General features: G+C 57.6%; 3 protein-coding genes across 8 annotated transcripts in view; 2 read left to right on the plus strand and 1 right to left on the minus strand.

Annotated features, from left to right (window-relative positions):
- Nucleotides 1–6,907, plus strand: part of ADAMTS4 (ADAM metallopeptidase with thrombospondin type 1 motif 4) — an 8,551-nt gene extending 1,644 nt beyond the window's left edge. Inside the window, exons 2-9 of the mRNA XM_077760016.1 lie at nucleotides 996–1,385; nucleotides 1,647–1,779; nucleotides 2,318–2,488; nucleotides 3,208–3,494; nucleotides 3,606–3,792; nucleotides 4,040–4,215; nucleotides 5,034–5,209; nucleotides 5,728–6,907. Coding sequence (XP_077616142.1) covers nucleotides 996–1,385; nucleotides 1,647–1,779; nucleotides 2,318–2,488; nucleotides 3,208–3,494; nucleotides 3,606–3,792; nucleotides 4,040–4,215; nucleotides 5,034–5,209; nucleotides 5,728–6,154 — 1,947 coding nt within the window. The 3' untranslated portion in view covers nucleotides 6,155–6,907. The remainder of the gene's footprint in view (nucleotides 1–995; nucleotides 1,386–1,646; nucleotides 1,780–2,317; nucleotides 2,489–3,207; nucleotides 3,495–3,605; nucleotides 3,793–4,039; nucleotides 4,216–5,033; nucleotides 5,210–5,727) is intronic.
- Nucleotides 6,908–14,274: 7,367 nt separating this feature from the next.
- B4GALT3 (beta-1,4-galactosyltransferase 3) lies at nucleotides 14,275–19,989 on the plus strand. 4 transcript variants are annotated; one of them, XM_077760078.1, is made up of 9 exons: nucleotides 14,283–14,374; nucleotides 14,786–14,971; nucleotides 15,185–15,330; nucleotides 15,684–15,958; nucleotides 16,506–16,741; nucleotides 17,333–17,523; nucleotides 17,655–17,777; nucleotides 18,980–19,084; nucleotides 19,216–19,989. In XM_077760078.1, exons 4-9 carry the CDS (start codon nucleotides 15,697–15,699, stop codon nucleotides 19,487–19,489), a joined length of 1,191 nt encoding a protein of 396 aa, XP_077616204.1. In that variant the 5' UTR covers nucleotides 14,283–14,374; nucleotides 14,786–14,971; nucleotides 15,185–15,330; nucleotides 15,684–15,696; the 3' UTR covers nucleotides 19,490–19,989. The 4 variants fall into 4 exon arrangements, with proteins under 4 accessions (XP_077616203.1, XP_077616204.1, XP_077616205.1 ...); XM_077760079.1 differs by having other exon boundaries at nucleotides 15,256–15,330; XM_077760077.1 differs by lacking the exon at nucleotides 14,786–14,971 and having other exon boundaries at nucleotides 14,275–14,374.
- A 96-nt stretch (nucleotides 19,990–20,085) lies between these two features.
- Nucleotides 20,086–23,639, minus strand: PPOX (protoporphyrinogen oxidase). 3 transcript variants are annotated; one of them, XM_077760081.1, is made up of 13 exons: nucleotides 23,567–23,639; nucleotides 23,291–23,396; nucleotides 23,021–23,155; nucleotides 22,763–22,878; nucleotides 22,486–22,618; nucleotides 22,036–22,180; nucleotides 21,736–21,926; nucleotides 21,272–21,332; nucleotides 20,973–21,091; nucleotides 20,784–20,894; nucleotides 20,545–20,694; nucleotides 20,387–20,429; nucleotides 20,086–20,303 (listed from the first exon to the last, which is right to left on the minus strand). In XM_077760081.1, exons 2-13 carry the CDS (start codon nucleotides 23,375–23,377, stop codon nucleotides 20,161–20,163), a joined length of 1,434 nt encoding a protein of 477 aa, XP_077616207.1. In that variant the 5' UTR covers nucleotides 23,378–23,396; nucleotides 23,567–23,639; the 3' UTR covers nucleotides 20,086–20,160. The 3 variants fall into 3 exon arrangements, with proteins under 3 accessions (XP_077616207.1, XP_077616208.1, XP_077616209.1); XM_077760082.1 differs by lacking the exon at nucleotides 23,291–23,396; XM_077760083.1 differs by lacking the exons at nucleotides 23,021–23,155; nucleotides 23,291–23,396; nucleotides 23,567–23,639 and having other exon boundaries at nucleotides 22,486–22,623; nucleotides 22,763–22,870.
- Nucleotides 23,640–23,645: the final 6 nt, after the last annotated feature.

Here is a 23,645-nt window from a genome sequence, read left to right on the forward strand (position 1 = left end):
GTCTTCCCGCCATGTCTGTCCTACTGACCCCCATTCACGCTCTCTCCACCCACTTCCACTGCTGGCCGCTCTGCTTCTTCCCTGCCTTCTGCCGGCCTCTCCCCTTTCCACCACCAGCCTCCTTTCTTGGGAAGGCTCTGGCTTCTCCCTGCCCCAACCCTCCTCCTGGCCAGACTGCTGATCCCACCCGAGGAGGGTTCTCGGGGTTCTGCGCCGGGCGTGACCTCCCCTCGGGCCACCCCAACCCCGCTTGGCCACAGCACTCTACTGGCACTGTCTCCGGCGCTAAGGCTGTCCTGACGGCCCCTTGGCCTTGATTCTTTCCCGTGCACCAAATTTGATTTTTGCCCCCACCACCAGCTCTAAAGGAGTGAGGTCTGAAGCCCAACGGATTGGCCTCTGGCTTCTGGTGCTGCCTTCACGGCAGTTCTGGCAAAGTTCGAACTAGGGCAGAAGTGGATGAGGAGGAAAGGCGTCCCGTCCCGGACCTGCTCAGTCCCCTTCCCGCACTGGGGACTGACTGCAAGGCCGCCCGAGGCTCCATCCTTCCCTCCCTCCCTCCCTCGCTTTAATCCAGACCAGCCGCTCTCTCCCTCCACACCCGCCACGCTGAGATCTGGCCCCGGCCCTAGCTGCTGACTGAATTGTTCCTCCAACCACACAGGGCAGACACGTTGCAGCCCGGCCCTCCAGCTCCAGTCCTGCGGGCCCCCGCGCACTCAGGCCTGGGGGACCCCAGAGCCCCTCCCAGAGGCAGTCCCAGCTGCCATTCACCTCTGGGGCTCACGCAGCCCTGGGACGTGGCATCCCCATCTCCCCCCCTTCTCAGAATCAACAGCTGATTTCTCAGAGTTACCGCAAAAGCCCTGGGACTTGGGGGGTTGGGGGAGGGCCCAAGCGAGACCCGTCGAGAATCCCGTGGGGCACGTGTGGGGGTATGTGGTGTAGGCCGCTGGCTCTGCGGAGTTCCAGACCCAGGAAGTACGGGAGTGTAGAGGGGGGAAAGGATCCGTGGGCCTGGGAGGCTATTTCAGGATGCGTCCCTCTCTCTTTCCACCCAGCGCTTTGCTTCACTGAGTAGATTCGTGGAGACTCTGGTCGTGGCCGATGACAAGATGGCAGCATTTCACGGCGCGGGGCTGAAGCGCTACCTGCTGACCGTGATGGCAGCCGCGGCCAAGGCCTTCAAGCACCCAAGCATCCGCAACCCTGTCAGCTTGGTGGTGACGCGGCTCGTGATTCTGGGGCCAGGCGAGGAGGGGCCCCAAGTGGGGCCCAGTGCCGCCCAGACCCTGCGCAGCTTCTGCGCCTGGCAGCGAGGGCTCAACACCCCTGAGGACTCGGACCCGGACCACTTTGACACGGCCATTCTGTTCACCCGGCAGGTGAGCCCCCCCACCCCGCTGTCAGCCCCCCAGGCCGCGTGCTGCACAGCTCCCCAAGGAGCAGCACTGCGGAAACAGCAATGTAAATGGCGCCCCGGAGTCACACAACACGGCGCCCTGGCCGCAGCCACACTGCCAACACCTTCCTGGCCCCGACAGGGCTGGGCGCCCAGGGCCCGGGGCCCCCACTAACCTAGGTCTCATCCCGACGGGCCCCAGCGTCTTGGCCCCTCATGAGTCTTCTGTGGGCCCTCTCCGCAGGACCTGTGTGGGGTCTCTACTTGTGACACGCTGGGCATGGCTGATGTGGGCACCGTGTGTGACCCGGCTCGGAGCTGTGCTATCGTGGAGGATGATGGGCTCCAGTCAGCCTTCACTGCTGCTCATGAACTGGGTAATGTGGGGCAGTGGGGCACCCCGGATGAAGGAGAGAGGTAGCAGGGCTGGGGACAGGGGACAGCGAGCTCGCTAGAATGCAAATAGGGGTCACAAGGTCTTCCTTCCTCCACCCTGGCCCGAGGCCCAGGGCCTTTATCCTTCTCTGCTGTGGATGTAGACAAACATTTAGATTTTTCTATTAAGTGAGATAGCGTGTGGAAACTTACTGTGAACTGTGTGTGTGTTTAGAGACGGCACAATATCAAGAGAGATACTATTCATGAGAGTCAGTGACAGAATGTTGGGAATGTTGGCTCCAAGGAAAAGTGGGTAGGGAAGTGCCCTGAGTGTGTTTAGGGGGAAGGGGAGACAGAGCAATGGGAACTCCATACTGAGGAACCCGGAGCACCAGAGGGGGGCGGGGGGGGGCCGCTGTGGGATAGGGAGTGGATCTGACCATCCACAGCCGGAACCAGGTTGATCAGGGGCTTGAAGCCCCCCTGAGGACACAGGGCTGGGACCCTGGGATCCTAAACAGGCCTCTGCTCTCACAGGCCACGTCTTCAACATGCTCCATGACAACTCAAAGCCATGTGTGGGTCTGAATGGGCCCGGCAGTGCCTCGCGCCACGTCATGGCCCCTGTGATGGCTCACGTGGACCCCGAGGAGCCCTGGTCCCCCTGCAGTGCCCGCTTCATCACTGACTTCCTGGACAATGGCTATGGTGAGCAGATGGCTCTCCCCGCTCTCTGTGCAGCGCTGCTCCCCACCCCCACCCCCACCATACTCTCTCTTCTGCTGCGTTCTGCATGGGCCAAGTCGACTCCCTCAAATGTATTTCCTCTGCAGTGTGGGATGGGGTGAGAAATGCTTCTGTCTTTGTGCGGTTCCCACTTCCTCTAGAATAAATAGCACAGCCAAGGGAGGCAACTTTTGGTGCGGTAGAATTAGATCTGACCTTTTAAGGGTCAGCCCCCTTCACCCTAAAGCGGGCTCGCCGTGAAGCGGGGGACTGCCTGTCACTTGAGGGGAGCAAGCGTGGTGGCTGGCTGCTGCCCAGCAGGTAGCTGATGAGAAGCAGACTCCAGAGCGCTGTAGTTGGCTAGAGCAGGTAGGAAGACTTAGTGCTTTGGGCTCCTTTCCTGATGCTGTTCTTTAGATGTGCGGGGACGTGTGACTGCGTCCACGTGGCTGACCTGTGTAACACAGGCGCAGTGATGGTAGCCACCCCGTCGGTTAAACATGAGCGCGTCAGTCTGGCATTTAGCCACCGCTCATCCCATAACAAGCGCCCAGTCGATTGTATCTGCTGCCGCAAGCTTTCTCCAGCCTCGGATTTGGATTCTAGGCTCCCTCAGGCCACAGGGAGTCCAAGCTTTCAGCCAGCACTCTAGAGCGTACCCTGAGCCCACTGCTGACTTCCTATCCCTACCCCCTTCCCAGGGCACTGTCTCCTAGACAAGCCAGAGGCGCCCCTGCATCTGCCCGTGACTTTCCCCGGCAAGGACTATGACGCTGATCGCCAGTGCCAGCTGACCTTCGGGCCTGACTCACGCCATTGTCCGCAGCTGCCGCCGCCCTGTGCTGCCCTCTGGTGCTCTGGCCACCTCAACGGCCATGCCATGTGCCAGACGAAGCATTCCCCCTGGGCGGATGGCACCCCCTGCGGCCCGGCGCAGGCCTGCATGGGTGGCCGCTGCCTCCACGTGGACCAGCTTCAGGACTTCAATGTGAGGGCCCAGGGCAGGGGTGCAGTGGGTTGGGGGGTGGGGGGAAGTGGGCACCCGCCCCGAGCCCAGGACAGCCTACTCATCGCACCTGTCCGGGCCGTGCCTCCGCAGGTCCCGCAGGCTGGCGGCTGGGGTCCCTGGGGATCGTGGGGCGGCTGCTCTCGGAGCTGCGGGGGCGGCGTCCAGTTCTCCTCACGGGACTGCACGCGGCCCGTCCCCCGCAACGGCGGCAAGTACTGTGAGGGCCGCCGGACCCGCTTCCGTTCCTGCAACACCCAGGACTGCCCAACGGGGTCAGGTGAGGAGTGGGAGGGACAGGGGCCTTTAGGCGGGGACGGTAGAGCTGAGGTGGTGGCCCCTTGAGCGGAGGGAGTGTCCCCTGCTGTCGAGGGGAGAGACTTCACCCTTCAGGAACCTTCTCTGGCAGTCTGTGGGCGGAGAGAGGTGCCACGCGGTCTGGAGGTCTGAGAAGCCTAGGTGGAAGGGCTCACATGGGACGTGGTAAGGAGGAAAGGGGACCCTGACCCTCCGTCTTACCCCCACAGCACTGACCTTCCGCGAAGAGCAGTGTGCAGCCTACAACCACCGCACCGACCTCTTCAAGAGCTTTCCGGGGCCCATGGACTGGGTGCCGCGCTACACGGGGGTGGCGCCCCGGGACCAGTGCAAGCTCACCTGCCAGGCCCGTGCGCTGGGCTACTACTATGTGCTGGAGCCACGGGTAAGTGCGCTCACTGCCTTCCCGCCGCCCCCCTACTTTCGGATGAAAGTTCCCCCAGAGCGGCCCCGTTGCTGCTGTTCCCGCAGCCAAGCCGGGCCAGCCTGGGCCCCATCAGACTCAGCTGTCCCTGGGTATTTGGGAAACAAGCCTCACGCTCTAGATGAGTTTCCCGGAGTTTCCTTTCCTCTCCCTTCCCATCTCCCCACGCTCTACTTCGTGAGAAGGGGTGTGGCCTTTTGGGCAAGTCTTTGCCCCCCCCCTTTCCTTGGGCTCCTCTCTGACTTACAGGGGTGGCCGCCTTCAGCTCGCAGATGGCCAGTCCGTCACTGGACGGGCCTTTTGGAGACAGCGGCGCCTAGAGAGTTCTCGGCCCTACCCTGGGGAAAATTCTTGCACGTCGGCCGCCCCCTAGCGTCCACGTGGGGCACTGCCATTGAGGTTTAGGGCTGGCCTTGAGACTCAGACGTGCAGTGTCCCGCAGCGTTGTCTACTTCCCAGCCGGCTAGTCTTTGCACAGTGTCTTCATCCTTCTAAAACCTCAGTGTCCCGTCTCTAGAAACCTCAAATAGTGCTTGTGAGATTTATATTCTTGTTTACAAAGCACTCAGCGCTGTGTCTGACTCGTCGTGAGTATTCTGTAAGTGGTGGGTTTTTGAGTTACTGTTGTCGCTGCGCTGATCACCCCTTACAGCGGCTGGGCTCACGCCACACCCCGTCTCCGTCCCCTCCGACCCAGCCTTCACGATGGGCCCTTCCTGGTGGACTACGGGTCTTGTCAGGCTCACCGGTCCCTGCTGACTTTGCACTGTTCTTGTCAGGTGGTAGACGGGACTCCGTGTTCCCCGGACAGCTCCTCCGTCTGTGTCCAGGGCCGCTGCATCCATGCTGGCTGTGACCGTGTCATTGGCTCCAAAAAGAAGTTTGACAAGTGCATGGTGTGCGGTGGGGATGGCTCTAGCTGCAAAAAGCAGTCTGGCTCCTTCAGAAAATTCAGGTTCATCCACTGTTTATTTCCTCCCCTCTGGCCCCTGGGGACGCAAGGGTGAACTTAACGGGCTTCTCCTCCCAAAGAGCTTACTGTCTGGTGGGGGAGACAGATGAGTAACCAGGCATGGAGCACAGTGTCGCACCTGTTCCACAGGTGGCAGCCTGGGCTGCCGTCGGGGCCCTGGCTGGCATCAGGGAAGGCTTCCCCAGGAGGTGACTTGCTCCTGGAGGGAGAGTGGGAATTGGAGCAGCATCAAAGCGGTGGGCTTCGAAGGCCCCCTCCGTGAGGGGGCACCAGATGCAAAGGTCTAGAGAGAAGAGGGAGGCGGGCACACTTGTATGTAGCTCAGATCTGCAGCTCTGTGAGACTCTCCGGTCTCAGCTCTGGGCAGGCTCCTTACACAGTTTTAGGGGGACAGCCCTCTTCACCCGCGCAGTCGCACCGACGGCCGTACAAACACCGCTCAGAAAGGCTGGAGGGATGCGGGAAGATGTTGAGCTCTCCCGTCTCTTCCTTCCACGCAGGTACGGGTACAACAACGTGGTCACTATCCCCGCGGGGGCCACTCACATCCTCGTCCGGCAGCAGGGCCCCCCCGGTCTCCGGAGCCTCTACCTGGCCCTGAAACTGCAGGACGGCTCCTACGCCCTCAACGGTGAATACACGCTGATGCCCTCTCCCACGGACGTGGTGCTGCCCGGGGCCGTCAGTCTGCGCTACAGCGGGGCCACCGCAGCCTCTGAGACGCTGTCGGGCCACGGGCCGCTGGCCCAGCCCTTAACGCTGCAGGTCCTGGTGGCCGGCAACCCCCAGAACGCTCGCCTCCGGTACAGCTTCTTTGTGCCCCAGCCGGCCCCTTCCACGCCGCACCCCGCGCCCCAGGACTGGCTGCACCGCAAGGCACAGATCCTGGAGATTCTGCGGCGGCGCCCCTGGGCCGGCAGGAAATAACCTCATCGTCCCCGCTGCCCTCTGTGGGCACCGGGGCCTCGGACTGATTGGGAGAGAGAGGGGGCCTCTGTGGCAGCCTGTGAGGCCTGCCCTCCTCCCCTGCCCTGATGCGCAGGCTGGCCCTGCCCTGGTGTCCTGCCCTGGACGGCAGTGACGGGTGGTGGATGGCAGGGGCTGGGGACAGTCCCCCCATCGAAACTGCCCCCCTCCACCCTGCTGGTCACAGGAGGGAGGGGGAAGCCGGGGGCGGCAGTTGTATTTATTTAGTATTTATTCACTTTTATTTAGCACCAGGGAAAGGGATGAGGGCTAGGGTCCTGGGCAAACTGACTTCCGCCCCTCATAACCCTCACCCCGGCTAGGAAATCCAGGGTGGTGGTGATAGGCATAAGTGCTCTGTGTGTGTGTGTGCGCGCGCGCGTGTGTGTGTGTGTGCGTGTGTGCACGTGTGCGTGCGTGTGCACGTGTTCACGTATAAGGTACATCCTGCCCTGCTTTCTTCTCCCGGAATTTTTTTTGGGAGAGGAAGAGACGAGGGGAGGATAGGCCTTCAGGGAGTAAGGGATTCTCATATTTTTAAAATATATATTGAATTCTGCTATTTATGTGCTCCTTTGGGAGTCAGACAGACGTGGGCTTGCACCCTGGCTCCACACCTCTGAACGTTGTTTCCTCAGTTGCCAATAATAATACCTCCCTTGGAAGTTGTTGTGAGGACTAAGTCATGTAAATAAAGATCTAGCATAAAGCTTGGCGCTGGGTTAAGTGCTCCGCAGTGGTGCCCACTGCTGCGCCAGTCAGTGTCGCCAGTCAGTGTCGCCGCCTCTCTGCCTGCCTCCAGTGCCCGGGGGCTTGAAGGTGGCGGAGACCACATCAGCGGTGCCCACCCTCGGGCCCCAGGCCACGCTACTCTGGTGGGCAGAAAGCAGTCTGGATCTCTGGTCGCTGGAGAAGCCCAGTCAATGGAGACTAGTAAACACTTGGCCCCAGGCACACTTGATCAGAAGAAGGCGAGAAGGTGCAAAGAAAACAAGAACCACTCTCTCCACACAGACAGGCACTTAGAATTAAGAGGCCCCAGTTGGGTCTGGTGGGGACGCCGTTGTAGGAAGAGCACTGGAGACGGAGTCCGTGGGTCTGAATGTGCGCTGGGGTTCAGTGCCTTACTAGCTAGTGGTGGGGAAGTCGCGGATGCTGAGCCTTTCCGAGGCTCACGCGTGTCACGTCCCCACCCGGTTGTTCTGGAAACAAATGATAACAATAGTTTCAAAACAGTAAAGGCTGAACCAGGTGAGAGGTTACCCTTATGACTACCGAGCGATTAGGACTGGGGCCCCCAGAATCAGCTGGAGTAAACACAGCAGACTTCTCTGAAGATGTGAGGGTAGAACAGAATTTAATAAAGAGAGCAAGGCATAGTTTGGTAAGGGAGAGTCCAGAGGGCAAGAAGAATGGCGGGGAGGCGGGTCTGGGGGGCGGGTATCCAGGTGTTCCCTGGAGGCAGACCACTTGAGGGGCATAGGGTACCAGACATAACTCTACTTTTCCTTCTGAGCAGGTGACCTCGCTTAAGAAAGAATCTGGGCACCCCTGTGTGTGTCGTGAAGGACACAGGGTTGGAAAAGGGCGGAGGGTGGATCCTGTAAGAATGGCAGCAGCGAGACTGCTAGGGACCTGGGAAGGGACTGGATGCGGAGGCGAGGGGGGAACCCTGGTGAAAGAAGCCCCTGAAGTGGGGGTGGAAGAGGGAAGGTTGGGGAAGGAGATGTGCTTCCCTCTGCCCTGCACTGCTCGGGGTATGGCGTGGGGCTGGGGGCTGGGGCCGGCCATGGACATGGTGGTGGTTGCGTGTGATGTGCTCCCTGGGGCCGAGTTTTGCTCACCAAGTTCTGTACCAGGCAGTGCCTTACGCAGCACCCCGTACCTTATACCGCCCAGCTCGGCACCTCCTCCCCCGGCAGCAGCCGGAACTGGGCCTCCACCCTCACTTCTCCCTGGTGTGCCTTCCCTAACTCCCCCCACCCCCCATCGTACTTAGCTCCTGGCTCTCCCTCCCTTCTTTCTTCCACCCATACTGGAGGAGGTATAAACAGGAGACTGAGACAAGGTCAGAGTGATCTTCAGCCGTGTCACGTAGTTAGCAAAGTGGGACCACGGACGCAAAGGTTACAGATCTTAGTCCTACGCGCTCACAGTGCCATAGGCAGAGCTCTGTGCGAAGTCCACGCGAGGCCCAAACACAAACGGTGCGTGACCGAAGGGGCTCTCTGCTTCGGGCCCAGGGTGCCTGCTGCCCACCCCCCCAAACAGAAACGAAGGGATGATACACTGCGTCGTAAGGGCCAGATAAACCATACAGAGACCGAGCCCAGGCTCAATGGGCTGTGAGGATTAAGGAGGGGGAGTCTCAGGCTGGGCGGATCATGCTGATGCCTTCTCCCTTTCCATAGTGCTCATGCTACTTCGTACTTTGTAAATCACCTTCATACGTGGGATCTAAACAGGAAGCTCTTCCCTCACTGAGTAAGGTTCTGACTGGCATAAAGAAATGTTTCCCAGGGGGCGCATGGATGTCTCAGTCGGTTGAGCGTCTGACTCCGACTCAGGTCCGTGATCTTGTGGTTTGTGAGTTCGAGCCCCGCATCGGGCTTGCTGCTGTCCGCACAGACCGTGGAGCCTGCTTCGGATCCTCTGTCCCACCCCTCCCCGGCTTGTTCTCTCTTTCTCAAAAATAAATAAAACATTAAAAAAAATTTTTTTTTAATTTACGAAATTTTTCCCAGAAAGGGAATGCGTTTAGTGGCCACGTCTGTGATTGGGTGGGCGCGAAGGAGGAAGACTAAGAGAACCAGGTCCTCAAGAGCTCTCAAAGAGAAGTAAAGGGCATCACAGTCCTCAATCCCTGGCGAGACCTGACCCCTTTCTGGAACACTCTTCTCCGTACCACCCTTCCCATACCTTGGCAATGGACTCCGCCTAATGCCCCCCTCAGGGGTCCAATAAGTTCTTGCCAAGCATGGGGGGGATTCATACCTTCTTGGAAGAGCCAGGATGAACTCTTGTCTCTCCAGTCTGCCTACTTACAGTCTTCTTGGGCCTGTGCTGGGGTGTGGGCGAGTAATCAGGAGGAGAAACAGGAATAACAGGAAGTTGTGTTATGAACACTGAGACAGTTCAAGCATCTGGTCTTAGAGGGGAAAAGAGAGAGCAACAATGAGCAGAAGAAAGGGGTCCGTGACTGCGAGGGGACAGCAGCGAGTGCCCCATCCCTGGAGAAGTTCAAGCAGCACTCGGACAACCACTTTATAGGATGGTAAGCATTGTGCGTGTGTGTTTGGGGTGGGGGTGGGGGGATGTTGAACAATAACTGTGAGCCGAGCCAGTTTCTTAAGGCTCTTTCTGCTCCTCAGATTCTCCACTTCTGTGTTAAAGCAGAGGAAATCTGGGCATCGGTCCAGACACGAGTTTTGTGGTGGGGGTGGGAAAGCCAGGTTTCTTGGATGGGCGGCTCACACCCGCTTCTAGTCCGTCCCCAGCCCTGCTTCTTTAATCCTCACGTAGTAGTACGGTATCTCACCTTCTAAAATACCAGATTGACAGTAAGTGACAAAACCCAGCAGCTCATTGGTCAGGCCTTGTGGGGGAAGAAAGGGGACGAAAGTGGAATTCAATGTATTAACATTTTATTGGCTAAAAGGATGCTTCTGAACCAATTGAATACTTTCCCCATTGACTGTTGCTAGAGGGGTAAGCCAAAATCAGCAGCAGCAAGGCTCAACCAGCTGACAGCTGAGGGAAACCACCAGTTCTAAAAATGCTCAGAGGAAGGCCAAGGGGGGGGGGAGTAAGGGAGGGAGGTAGGAGGTGGTGTCAGAGGGGAATTACTGAACAATTTCCCCAGAAAGGACCTCATATAGGGACAGGCCCAGAGGACTTAAGTAGCCTTCCGAAGGAAAGGGAGGAGAGGAAACGTGTTTAAGACATCCCTCAAGGTGTTTGGGAAACTAGCAACTGGCCCTACAAACCCAGTAACACACCAGCACACAAACAGTGACACATCCTGAGGTTGGCCTGTCCAATGTCACAGAGATGTACCAGCACATTCTCTCGGTAATGTGGATGTGTAGAAGCACTGAGAAGCCGCAAATATGAGAATTTTGGTCTGAAAGTGGGTCAGAGGAACAGAGGGAAATATATTAATTGAAATACAGCTTCCTAAGGAGAGTTGACTGTTGGTCTCATTCGTTTGTTCGATAAATAAGCCATTGGATTATAAACTGGAGTCAAACTCATGCTCTCACGGTGTCTGGAAAGCACACAGATATCTGGAGTCCGACTGAATCTAAGCTTTGCTACTTACATGTAATGATGTGATCTTAAATTCCTTGATCTCTGTGGCCCTCAGTTTCTTGATCTGTAAAATGGGTATTACTACTACTTGCCTTATGGAGAGGTGGTCATAACTTAAGAATATAATGGTGTAGGGGTGCCTGAGAGGCTCAGTCATTAAGCGTTTGAATCAATTTCAGCTCAGGTCATGTGGGTTCGAGTCCTGCCTGGGATTCTCCCTCTCCCTCTCTCTCTGCTCCTCCCTTGCTCACTCACGTACTCTCTCTGTCTCAAAAAGAAACATTAAAAAAAAAAAAATATATATATATATATATATATATATATATATATANGTGTTGCGGCCCATGTCTGGGTATCTGGCTTCTAGAAAATGTCGATACATGCTGATTCTCTTCCCCTCAAATCTCTTCCTTTGCCTGCCCCCCTTCCCACTCCTTCACTAGCATGAGAAAGTAAGTATATCAAGGAACTGTCTAGGTTAGATCTAAGATGGGCTATTTTGTAGGATTTGTGCTACAAGTTCTGAGTTACGTTCAGGGGATGATAAGAGGGAAGACATGATCCCTGTCCTCAGAGTTCACAGTCTGGTGGCTGAGACAGTAAAGTAAGACCAAGATGCCAGCCCCACGTGACAGATCGCCTGACAGATGGGGGGCACCGAGTATAGAGTGTGGGGTCACAAGTATTCCCGGAGGAGGTGTCTGCCTCCCCTTCTAGAAGAAGGCTGTGAGGCTGCAGGGCCCCGAAGGAGAGTAGGATGGTGCTGGGGGAAGAAAGAATTTCTGCTGGCGAGGGGGCAGCTCGAGGGTTCTTCTCTGTTCTGCAGAATGAAAGAGAAGTAAAGCGAACAGCTTTGAAGCTGGAGCAGAATCTTGTAAGGAGCGAGTAGGGCTGGACGGGGTAGGTCTGGGGGGACACGTGGAATGGGAGAGGGAGGATTTTAAAGACATTGGGCCGTGCAGTAAAATGAGCTCCTGCTCCATGTGCTGTCTCCCGATGCCTCTGATGTTTCCTTGAGAAACTAGAGATGTAAATTCCTTTAAATTAATTTCAAATACTAGACTGCATTTCTTCTATTGCATGTGTGTCATGACTGGGCCACTACGGGCCCCAGGATTTTTAAATTTTTATTATTATTATTTTTTAAAAATATTTATTCATTTTTGAGAGACAGACAGAGTGCAAATAGAGGAGTATCGGAGAGAGAGGGAGACACAGAATCCAAAGCAGGCTCCAGGCTCTCAGCTGTCAGCACAGAGCCCACCGAGGGGCTCGAACCCACGAACCATGAGATCATGACCTGAGCTGGAGTCGGAATCATAACCGACTGAGCCACTCTTCCACCCCTATTATTATTTTTGAAGTTTATTTATTTATTTTGAGAGAGACAGAGACTATGTGAGTCGGGGAGGGACAGAGAGAGAGGAGACAGAGAATCCCAAGCAGGCTCCACACTGTCAGCACAGAGCCCCACACGGGGCTCAAACTCATGAAACCCTGAGATCATGACCTGAGCTGAAACCAAGAATAGGATGCTTAACTGACTGAGCCCCCCAGGATTTATTCAGAACATAGGAAGACAGGATATTGGGGTAGAAACCAGCATATCAGAATTTAAGTTTTCGGAGCTGTAGCAGTTCTAGGTGATGACCAAGTCCGGAGTGTGGCCAGGGTGAAATGGAAGAGAGGTGCAAGCTCTTGACAATGAAGCTTGCACATGAATGCAGGGGAACTGTAGCAGATGGCAGGTGGAGACACGGGATAGAAGACCAAGGTCAGTTTTTCAAGAACTGAATGCCGTGGAGGAGCAGAGGCTCAGGGGAAGGTCCTCTGAGTGAACCACATTTCCACTTTCCCTAGGAGTCTGTCTTTTCCACTACACAGTGAGCTCCTTAAAAAATCAGGGATTTTACTCTATTCCTACTTTGTGCTCAGAACTCAGATATATACTGAATATCTACTTCTGCTGGCATTATTGCATAGTTCACAATATCACAAAACCCTTTAAGATGGGGTTCATTTTACAGATGAAACCTAGAAAGTGTATCGTTCAACATCACGTAGCCAGTGTGTGTGTGTGATCGAAAGCTGATGATTATGCTGAAACCCACCACGATCTCATTTTGAACCTCCACAGGCATCTCCAATTCATTAAGTCCAAAGTTTAACTTGTCATCTCTACTGTTCGGCCCAAATGTGCTTCTTCTAAGTTTTGCTTCTTACTGAATGATATCGCCATCCACCCAGCAGTCCACATCAGGAATCGCCTGGGTGGCTCAGCCAGTTGAGCGTGCGACTCTTGGCTTCAGCTCAGGTCGTGTAATCTCTCTCAAGATAAATAAATAACATTTTTTTAAATGCAGTTTTCAGAAAAAGGTAAAATGACTGTCACGCTGCTAAAGAAACAATTCTTTTGACGACACTTGTTCAAAGGGTAAGGAAGACTTTTTTCGGGACTATTGTGGTAAGTGTAAAGATTAATCCCGCCAGAGAGAGGTTGGGCTCCACTCTGAGTACAATCAGGACAAGAGGGTATTTATAGCCAATGAGAAGAATGAGAGGGTCAGTGGATGGAAAATTAAACCCGGGAGGAGGAGATTCTGGCTAAAGTGACTTAGCAGGATTCTGGCTGAAAGTGGCTAGTGGTCCAAGGATGAGGCCTCTTTTCAAAGACTGACTGAAGTTTGGTCAAGGAGAGTTTTTGTCAATATCCAAATAAAAATAAACATGTGTTAAAGATTTTATTTAACACATGAGGGAACTGGCAGATGTTATAGCTGGTTTAAAAGAAAATCTAAAGAACAGACACATTTACAGATCAAGAATACAGAAATGAATATGAAAATGGAGGCGGAAACTGTTTGTTTTGTATAATGTGGGGAACAGGGGGTCAATTGAACCTCGGTATTGGGACAAAATTAGCATTTTGATCAGTTACCTACAGAGAGTTGTAAAAACAGTTCCCACGGAAACAGAATCTCCTAAGGCAGCCGGATCATCACTTCTGGGAAGTCTTTCCGAGACTCTGCGTGTGAATGGGTTGCAATTTCTGGGCGGTCATGTTGATCACACTATATTGTTTATATCCCTCCCTTCCTCCCATACAGGCTCACAAGAGCATGAGCTTTTTGAGGCAGACACTGTGACTTGATTCCAAGTTTCCTGGCTGTGAACATCAGCTTCTAACGAACACAGCCCGCTAAGAGGGTAGTGGCAGCCACAAGATAAACATATTGGGTACTAAGGGAGCCTCCATTATACTCTAATAGCTGGGAAAATGTAATTTTAAATTAAATCGGACGCTGCCCTTCCCTCCTCTCTCAATGTTTCCTTGTTTTATTAACTAACCGTTTCTGTTTCAAGGTCTGCTGGGCACCCTGGGTATACAAAAATGCGCCTGAGCAATCGCAACGATATACCCTGAGCAAGAAACAACTGTGATACTAAGTGGCACTAAGTTTCAGGGGCGCCACGGACACGCCGGGAAGGGGCTGGCCCGCGGGGACAGGTCTCGGGACGCGCCAGAAAGTGTCGTACTGGCCTCTGGGTCAGGCTCGGCCCTGCAAGAGAGCCCAGGTTTGAGCTGATGGTCTTGCCAGTCTGAGCGGTGGGAAATGGCATCCGGTCCGGAGCGCGTCCAGAAGGGAGAGCCCCCGCCGGCTCCCGGACCCCTCCAGCCCCGCCCACCTGCGCTCCGGCCTCTGTCCCAGCGCCCCGCCTGCCCGGTGGGCTCCGCCCAGGCCCCGCCCATGACGCCAGGCCCCGCCCCGTGACGCTAGGCCCCGCCCAGCGGCGCCCGCTTCCAAGATGGCGGCGGCGATGCCTGCCAGGCTGTCCCGGTGGCGGTGACGACGGGAAGCCGGAGAGCAGGTATGTGGGCTGGGGATGATGGGGTGAGAGGCCCGGGAGAAAGGCTCGGACGACTGGCAGGTTGAGAAGTTTGGGGGAAAGGTTGGAGACCAGCTTGAGCAGGGAGGGGGTCCCGGCTGGACATCGGGCAGAGGCCGGTGGGCTCACGTTGCAAATGAAAGAGGAGGTTGGGGTGGGATGGGGGTGCGCGGGAAGAACTGGTCTGTGACCCTCTGAAGAGCGCTGACCACGCCCCTTAGGTGAGCCAGCCCAGGTACCCCCGCCAGGTTCTGCCCAGCCCTCCCTCCCCCTGCCTCACTTTTAGCCGTAACCCTCCTCCCCACCCCCGCTGGGACCGGGACCGGGTCGAAACGGTAGAGGACGCCACCCCCACTCTCCTCCCCGCCGCGCTCCTGGGCTGTTTGCTTGCAGCTCCCAGGTGGTCACGCTCTCTGCACCTGCGGAGCTAGCTCCCAGGCACTTGAAGAACGGAAAGGAGCCTGTTTCCTACTCCGCCCTTGGTTCTCCTGAGGCCACTCCACAGCCCTGTCGTGACTGACTCACCCCTTGGCGAAAATAATGTCTCCATTAGCTGCCCTGTCCCTACTCCCCAAACAGGTTGGTCCTGTTGGGGTGGGGTATGGTTAAGTAAGCGTGAACCCGGCACTCTGGGGCAGCCGGGGCAGAGGCCGGGGACCTAGCTTCTCTGGCTCCTCCCCTTTTCTTTCCAGCCACTTGCCCTCACTTCCCCCGCTGGGGAAACCAGATTCACCCTGGTGTTGATCTCTGCCCCTCTGGGTGGGTGGTTATCCTTGACCACTTGTGTTACAGCTGGCCCCAGGATCGCTGTCGGAGCGCCGGATGGAGCCCTTCTGTGTCCTCTGTGACATTTCCAATTTTAGATAATGCCTCACATCTCTGCCCCGCCGGGACCCCCCGAGGCCCCCATGATCCCGGAGAAGACCGCTTGAACCTAGGTGAGTCCGTCCCTCTCTAAAATTGGAAGGGGGGCTCTCCAGGGACTCCCTTGGAAATGGACATGGGACCTGAATGATGTAAGCATTCTTGGGGGTGGGGACCGAGAGTAGTTGGCTGAGCGGTTCTGGGAGGAGGTGGAGGAGAGCGAAACTTGGGCTGGAAGCAGGTGTTGGGGCTGCTGGTGGTTACATTCTGTTTCTTCTCTGCGCCTGACTGTACACCTGTGTGCTCCCTTCTGTGATTTTGTCCTTTATCTCTTCTTCCTCTTAACTCTTGGCACCACCTTCCTTCTCAACTTATGATCTCTCTGCTGGCTTGCTCGTTGCCAGAACTGTCCTCTCTCCCTCCTCAGACCTCACCCCAGGATGCTGCGGAGGCTGCTGGAGCGGCCCTGCACACTGGCCCTGCTTGTGGGCTCCCAGCTGGCTGTCATGATGTACCTGTCCCTGGGGGGCTTCCGAAGCCTCAGCACCCTATTTGGCCGCGAGCAGGGGCCGACATTTGACTATTCTCATCCCCATGATGTCTACAGTAACCTCAGTCACCTGCCCGGGGCCCCCGTTGCCCCAGGGGGCCCTCCAGCTCCTCAAGGTCTGCCCTACTGTCCAGAAAGATCTCCTCTCTTAGGTGAGTGCAGAGTGGAGGAGGAAGAAAAGGGAAGGCCAAGGTGTGGGGACAGAGCTAGGGCGGCAGGAGACGGACTTGGACTGTGTGGAAGTAACTGGAAGGTGGGCTGAGGTGGAGGTGGAGCCCACTCTGAATTTGGACTTTAGATTGGGCTCCCGGATTGAGCCCCAGCTTTCCACTGCCTGGCCGTTTGTGTGCTCTTCCTGCCCTGGGCGAGGAATTGCTTCCTTTGTGGGTGAGCTCTGCTTTAGTTACTTGGAAGTCCTGTTTTTCTCCATCTCCTCACTGGAGCCTCCAGCCTGGCGAGGCGGGAGAGAGTGATGGAAGCCTAAAGTGAGGTAGGCTAGGTAAGGAGCCCGTGCCTTTCAGACTTTGGATAGCTGTTTCCCGATGACGGGAAATGCAAAAGCCTTGTGAGGTTTGTAGGGAGCCCTTGGGAAAGCTGAGCCCCAGAACCAGACTTCCAGGGCCGGCCCGCGGTGTTCCTGNGGGTCCTTCTTTTCTTACTGCCCCTCTAATCCCTGACCTTGCCGTTCCCTCCCCACAGTGGGGCCCGTGTCCGTGTCCTTTAGCCCAGTGCCGTCGCTGGCAGAGATTGTGGAGAGGAACCCCCGAGTGGAAGTGGGGGGCCGGTACCGGCCCGCAGGGTGTGAGGCCCGCTCCCGGACAGCCATCATCGTGCCCCACCGTGCCCGGGAGCACCACCTGCGCCTGCTGCTCTACCACCTACACCCCTTCCTGCAGCGCCAGCAGCTCGCGTACGGCATCTACGTCATCCACCAGGTACTCCCAGGCTCCGCCCTCCTCCCTCCTGTAAGGAAGCCCAGAGTCCGAGCCACTCCCCTCCCACATAGCAGGTCCCTGGAATGATCTTGAGAGGGTCAGACTGTTGAAGGCGGGGAAGGCCCCGGCACCGGCTTGTCAGCCCCGCAAGCCCCCTCATTCTGTGTAGGGCCTTATTCCCTTTGTCCTCTACGCTCCACGATTTTTCCTGTGTTGAATTTGCAATGGTGCAAATTTGGAACTGGCCAGATTTGGGCTAAAATTAGTCCTGCCCTTTGTCCCACATGTGACCTTGAACAAGATTCTTAACCCCCTAAAATGAGGCAGAGAGTGAAAACTAGTAGACATCTGCTTTCCGTGGCTATGGTTGTCAGGATCAAATGCTGAGCAGTGGCATGTAAGTATCACACACGGGCTGAGGCTCAAAAACTAGTGGCTGAATGAAAACTGAAAGTTGTCTTTCTCTCCATTCTCCTTGCCACCCCCCCCGCCCCCGCCTGCTTTGATCCCCCTCCTTTCACGCCTGTACTTCGGCCCCTCTTCTCCATGCCGCCTGCAGACATGGTCGGGTTCTCCTCCATTACCTTCCAGGCTGGCAATGGGACCTTTAACAGGGCCAAGCTGCTGAACGTTGGCGTGCGGGAGGCCCTGCGTGACGAGGAATGGGACTGCCTCTTCCTGCACGACGTGGACCTGCTGCCCGAGAACGACCACAACCTGTACGTGTGTGACCCCCGGGGACCCCGGCATGTCGCTGTCGCCATGAACAAGTTTGGATACAGGTAGAGGGCACGAGAGGGTGCCGGGAAGTAGGGAGCCCTACTGTCCATGGGAAGGAGAGCCAAGGGGGTGTGGGTGGGGATGGATGTCTCCCCCAGAGACTTGTGGATTCCAGGCACCTTTCTCCCCCCAGCCTCCCGTACCCCCAGTACTTCGGAGGAGTCTCGGCGCTCACCCCTGACCAGTACCTGAAGATGAATGGCTTCCCCAATGAATACTGGGGCTGGGGCGGTGAGGATGACGACATTGCTACCAGGTCAGACTTCCTGCCACCCCTCCCCACCCCCGCCTCAGCCTGGGGGCCTGTCCTCCGGGACCACGCCTGCCTCTAACCCTTTCACACCAGCCTCTAGGAGGCTGGACCTGCACTGGGCCTGTCCCTCTCCTTCAGCTTTTTCCCCCAGTTCGGGCTTTGCATGGGCTGTGCATGCTGTTCCTATTCTGTCACCACCACACACACACACCCCTCCCCCTCATCCCGGTCTCCTAAGTCCTGATGAGTTATGTTTCTGGGAGAGACGACGGGATCCGTAGGCTAGAGTATCATGGAATTCCAGAGGCGGAAGACGGCCGAGCAACACTTCAGTCCTGCCTCCTGCTAGGCTTGCACCCAGGCCACTGTCTGGGGCAGGGGAGGAGGGGCTCTGCTCCATATAGCCCAGAATCGCTTCTTTGGTTGGAGTCTGTGTCTTTGGCTCGATGCCAGCTCATTTTTAGCATGTGAAACATTTTGACCTTCAGCCTCACCTGACCCAGTTTCGTATCTGTGGTGTGAGGATTTGGGCTTGCTCTGCTAGACCCACTGCGTCCCTCCCCCTTGTCCCCTCCGGGATGAGCTCTCTGAAGTCGTGTCCTCTGTGTGTGTGTGTGAAGGACCCAGCAGTTTCTAAACGTACTATCCTTCCAGTACCTTCCTGGGCCTCTAGGGACCTAGAGGTCTCGCTCCTGTGTGTCTGAGTTGGGGTTTGTTTCTTTCCGGGTCCCAGCTACTTGGTTCCGTTCTTTTCCTAACGTTGGAGACAGGTGGAGGGGGCGGGGTGGGGGAGTTGAGGCAGCTCAGCCACCGTCCCAGGTGAGAGATGCTGAGCTTGGGTCCGCAACTCTCGGTCTTGTCCTGTTCTTTTGATCAAAGGGCTCCTCTCCCTACCTGGCCCTTCCCAGGAAACAAAGGTGGGAGGTGCAACAGGCCCTCTGCTGGTTGTTGAACAGGCTCCGGGGTTTGGGTCCATGGGCAGCAGCCCCTGAGCATTCAGACACATCCGGCTTCTACGTTCTTTTGTGCCATTTCCTTCTTTCTGTTTGAATTTCCCTCCTCTTCCGGTACGTGGCACTTTGTTGCCTAACCAGTAAGAGTGGCTCTTTGCGTAAGAAACTCAGAACCGCTTCCTTGCTGGCCGTACGTAGCTCTTGGTGCTCTGTCAGGAGCTTTCCTCCACGGCGCCCTCACTCTTCCCATAGGGTACGTCTGGCTGGGATGAAGATCTCGCGCCCCCCAACATCTGTCGGGCACTATAAGATGGTGAAGCACCGAGGTGATAAGGGCAACGAGGAGAATCCCCACAGGTAGGGAGGACTGCCCGGGAACGGTTACTGGGTCCTCAGGCTTCTGCATCGTGGCCAGGAAACTCTCAAGCGGTCCCTAGGGTCCCGGCCGTTTCTTTCTGGGCCTTAGTTCTCCAACCTCTGACCCTCAGATTTGACCTCCTGGTCCGTACCCAGAATTCTTGGACGCAAGATGGGATGAACTCACTGACGTACCGACTGCTGGCTCGAGAGCTGGGCCCTCTCTATACCAACATCACAGCAGACATTGGAACTGATCCTCGGGGTCCCCGGACTCCCTCTGGTCCCCGTTACCCACCTGGTTCCTCCCAGGCCTTCCGTCAGGAGATGCTGCAGCGCCGGCCCCCGGCCCGGCCCGGCCCTCTGCCCACTGCCAACCACACAGCCCCCCAGGGCTCACACTGACTCCTTCCCGCCCACCTCAATCATGAACCTGAATCTGAGGGGCTGTGCTCTCCCCGCCCTCAGCTCCTCACTGCTCTCCGAGGGGAGGTGGGGGGACGGAACTCCAGTGCTGTGCTGGAGACCAGGGCCTCTCTTCACTGCTGGACTGGAGCTGGGCTCCTTAGACCTGGGGGGGGGGTCCCTCTTTCTAGGGCCACCCGCCAGGGCTTATGACTGTGAATCCTTGATGTCATGATTTTATGTGATGACTCCTGAGAGTCCCTGGCCCCTGGGGGTAAGAGCAGGGCTGGACCCCAAGTCCCTTCCTCTTCCATGGGGAGAAGAGTGATCCGGCTTTTCCTGGGACCTCTGTGAATATTTATTCTATTTATGGTCGAGGAAGTATGTTTGGTGAAGGAAGCCCCTCCGTGGGGCCCTTCTGTCAGTGCTGGACCTTCCATGGACCTGGCTCAGGGGGCTGGGATTTTGATATATTTTCTAATAAAGGACTTTGTCTTGCCTCTGCCCATGCTCGCTATATCCCAGGCACCTTGTGCCTGTCTTTGCGCCCTCCCCCCCCCCCCCCCCCCCCCCCCNCAGAACCACCCAGATCCAGGGAAGCTCCAGCGACTTTTATTTTCGTGGGTCAAGAACTGCCACCAGCAAGGCCAGGAGGCGGTGGGCGCTGGGGGTCAGCTGTCTGGTTCCGAGCCCAGGACCCGGGCTGCCGCCTGGCGCCCACTCTCTATACAGTCATTGACGGCAACACCCTCATAGGAGGCTCCGGCCAGAGTCAAGGGCAGCCTCTGAGAAGCCAGGAATTGTGTAGCTGCCTCTGGAAGGAAGAGATGGCAGGGCAGTGAGAGCTGGGGGCCCGGCTTCCCTGCCCTCCTCAGCGCGGTCGCTCTCCCAACTCACCCAGTTTTTGCCAGTGGCCTAGTGTGTACTGGGGGATGCAGTTCTGGGGAGAGAAGGGGGGATACAGGGAAACTGTTGATGCCCAAAGCCGAGCAGATGACGACAAACAGCCCAGTACCTGCCCTCAGTGGGAGTCAAGGTACGTTCACCCCACTCACCTTGTGGAGATGGACCAAGCAGTGGCTTGGTGGCTCCTTCAGCCCCAACTGGGTGGCAGCTGCTTCCTGGGCCTGCTGTTGGAGCAGCTCCTGAGATAGGCCAGCGCCCCTGGCTTCCAGCGTCTGTAACCAGGACCCCCCCAGCATCACCTAGGGAGAGACCAGGGCACTGAGCGGCCTGGCCTGACCCGTGCTGGGTACGGGAGCCGTCCGGAAACCCCCCCGCTGCCGCTTCTCACAGTCACTCGGAGGCCGGGGGGGCTTCCGTCCTGCTCAGGGAAAGCCACTGAGTCATAAACGATTCCCAGGACACCTGGGTCTTCTGAGGACGGCACCAGATGTCCGAATCCCTGGAGAGAGGAGCACACTGGGTCAGGAGGGAAAGGTTCCGGTCGAGCCCACGCCTCACGTTCCCGTGTCACAGCTACCTGCACAGGCAGCCGCGCTCCTCGGTACTGCAGATTCACCACAGCCACAGACACCGCGGGGATGGCGCGCAGGGCCCGGGCCAGAGGCGCAGCCTCCGCAGGGAGCAGCGTGCTGAGCACTGGGGGGGAGCAGGCGGAGGCCCGCGTCAGGAGGCCTTCACGCCAGTCTCACCCGCCCTCCCCAGGGTGAGACTCCCACAGGGATGACCGGCTCAAGGGCACGGGATGGTCCTGTGGGTCCCGGACGCTACACTTTGCGCCACTCCCGCCGGGGAAGGGGACGGTGGTGACCCCGTTACCTGAAGCTGGAAGTGCACTGATAACGTGGTCAGCGTCCAGGCTCCCGTCCCCTAGAGACACCTGACAGGACGAAAACACTGGAGTGACAGACAGAACGGGAATGTTGCCTCAGCGTCCCAGGCACCAAACTGGCAGGAGAGACTGCGTCCCCCCACCCCCATTACTGCAGGAAGTGGGCCAGCCAGCAGTCAGCGTGGCCTCTCTGAAAGGTGCGGTGGAGCCGGGCTGGCCCTTCCCCTCTCTGAGCCACGTATAAGCACCGCTTCTGCCCACAGCTGGATCAAGCAGGTCTTGGAAGAAGGTCTACAAATAAAGTCTAAGACCCTAGGGTAGCCCACACCTAAATAGCATCTAGGAAAACCCCGGATAAGTAGTCCTACCAGCCCGGGCCTGGTTAAAACATTGAGGCAAAGATGGAAACTCTCACTACACGCGCCCATGACACAGCAGGGGGCTCTCCTACCCTCCAGCGCCCGTCTGCCTGGAGGCTGAGCCCACAGGCGGGCTGGCCTCTGAGAATATGGACCCCTCTACTAGTCAGGTGGGAGGTGAGGGCTTGGGGCAACGTCTCCAGGCCTCCGCGCAGTGACCACTGGCTCCAGCGCTCGGCTCGGGCCTGGCAAATGAGTGCGGAGTCTAGCCGTGGGCTCTGCCCTGCACGGGGAGGAGGCGGGGACGCATCATTAAAACAGGACCCTGGCCTCCGGCCCCTCTCTCTGGCGACCCTTAGTATCTTCGCTCCCTTGAACCAATCCCCGCTCACCGGCTCCCAGCAGCAGCCCCAGCAAAACGGAGCGATGGGTTTGCTCTGCTTGGAAGAGACTGGGAAAGCAGGACCTGACGCTGAGCTCTCGGCTGTTGCCTGCAAACACTCCCCGGCAGAGACTGTCCATGGCTAGAGACGCCACCTTCAGGGTGAGACCGGGATTGAGAGGCCAAGGAAGAAGCCCTACAGACCAGTTCCTGTTGGCCCTGTTTGGCCGGGAACCGGGGTGGGGTAGGGTTTCAGCCACGGAGCAGTCCCGCTAGAACAAAGGAACGGGGAGAGAGTGAAGGCACCCACTCCCGGCACTGTGTTCTGAGGACTACTGGGTTTGATGAGAAGAGGGCATCCCCGAGCCCTGCATAAGCGCCCCTAGGTGGCAGGTTTGAGTGAGGGGACTCTGCAGCTGGTTAGGAGGGGAGGGTTCGGGGGGCCTCTAGGCCACGTTACCTCGGGTCCAAGGCGGCGCTGGGCAAAACTGTGCACAGTCTCATCAGGGTCTTTGCCCCTGGGCGCGGTCAACTCCCTCAGCCCAGCCCAAAACAGAGGTTTGGAGAAGGGCGGTGAAGGGCGGAAAAGCCCCCTGCGCTGAGGAAGGCACAGTCATTTCCATTCATCTGGCTCCACTTGCCCAAGCGGCGGACAGACTGGGAGATGCAGCCGTGGAAGGGGTGAGAGCCAGGCGGGCAGGGTAGAGAGTCGTGCAGGAAGGGGGTGACAGCGTTACCTGAGGCCAGAGGGCAGCGCATGCAGGGCGCCACCTACGTACAGGAACCTGTTCTTGGCAGCTGGGTGATCTCCCCGGACAGGCAACACTTCTGAGTCCAAGCCAAGCTCAGAAACCTGCTCTCCACACCCCCCCCAGGGAGAGGAGAAACTCAGGAAAGGACTGGCCCACCAATGCTTCCTCCCAAGTCTGTCCTCTAGTGAAGGGCCTTCCCCAAGGCCCCCCCCCCCCCCCCCAGGCATTCCATAACCTTCCCACCAGGAGCAGGGTCCGGGCTCCCAGAGCTCCCGCCGGCCGAATTCCTCGAGGTCCAAGTTCAAAGACAGCGCCACCTGGCCCTCGGACTGAGCGGATCCAGCCTCCCAGACGCTCGCTGGCCTCCACCAAGACCACCTGGGGACAAGACGGCGGCACGGCCTGTAGCCTCGGGTAAATGGTCTGCAGGGGAAGAGGGCAGCGCGCTCCCTTTTGGCGGAAAAGCGAGGAGGGTATTAAAGCACACTCCGTCTAGCACGACGGGGCACTCACCTTGGGGGGACAGGGGGCCCGGCTCAGGTGGTAACTGGCGGCCAAGCCGCTGATGCCTCCTCCCAGCACGACCACGGTCCGGCCCATTAGGAAACCTGGGCGTAGCCTGGGCGAGGGGTGGGGGGGATCGGACAGGCTGACGGGGCTGCACCTGCTCTGCACAATCCCCCCAGGTTCCACGTTCCACCCCCGGCCACTCACTGTTCCTGGGGAAACCCGCCAAGCCCGCGGAGGGTGTGGGGCCAGTGAGGTCCCCTCCCAGGACCCAGGACTCACCCGCGAGAGGGCCGAGAGAACTGCCAGGAGAGGTCTCCGGGCTCCCCGGCCGGCGCCCGGCGGGGACGCGGCCAAGGGC

The sequence above is a fragment of the Crocuta crocuta genome, unplaced genomic scaffold (genome assembly GCF_008692635.1).
Source record: "Crocuta crocuta isolate KB4526 unplaced genomic scaffold, BGI_CrCroc_1.0 scaffold133, whole genome shotgun sequence".
In the NCBI taxonomy this organism is placed as follows: Eukaryota; Metazoa; Chordata; class Mammalia; order Carnivora; family Hyaenidae; genus Crocuta; species Crocuta crocuta.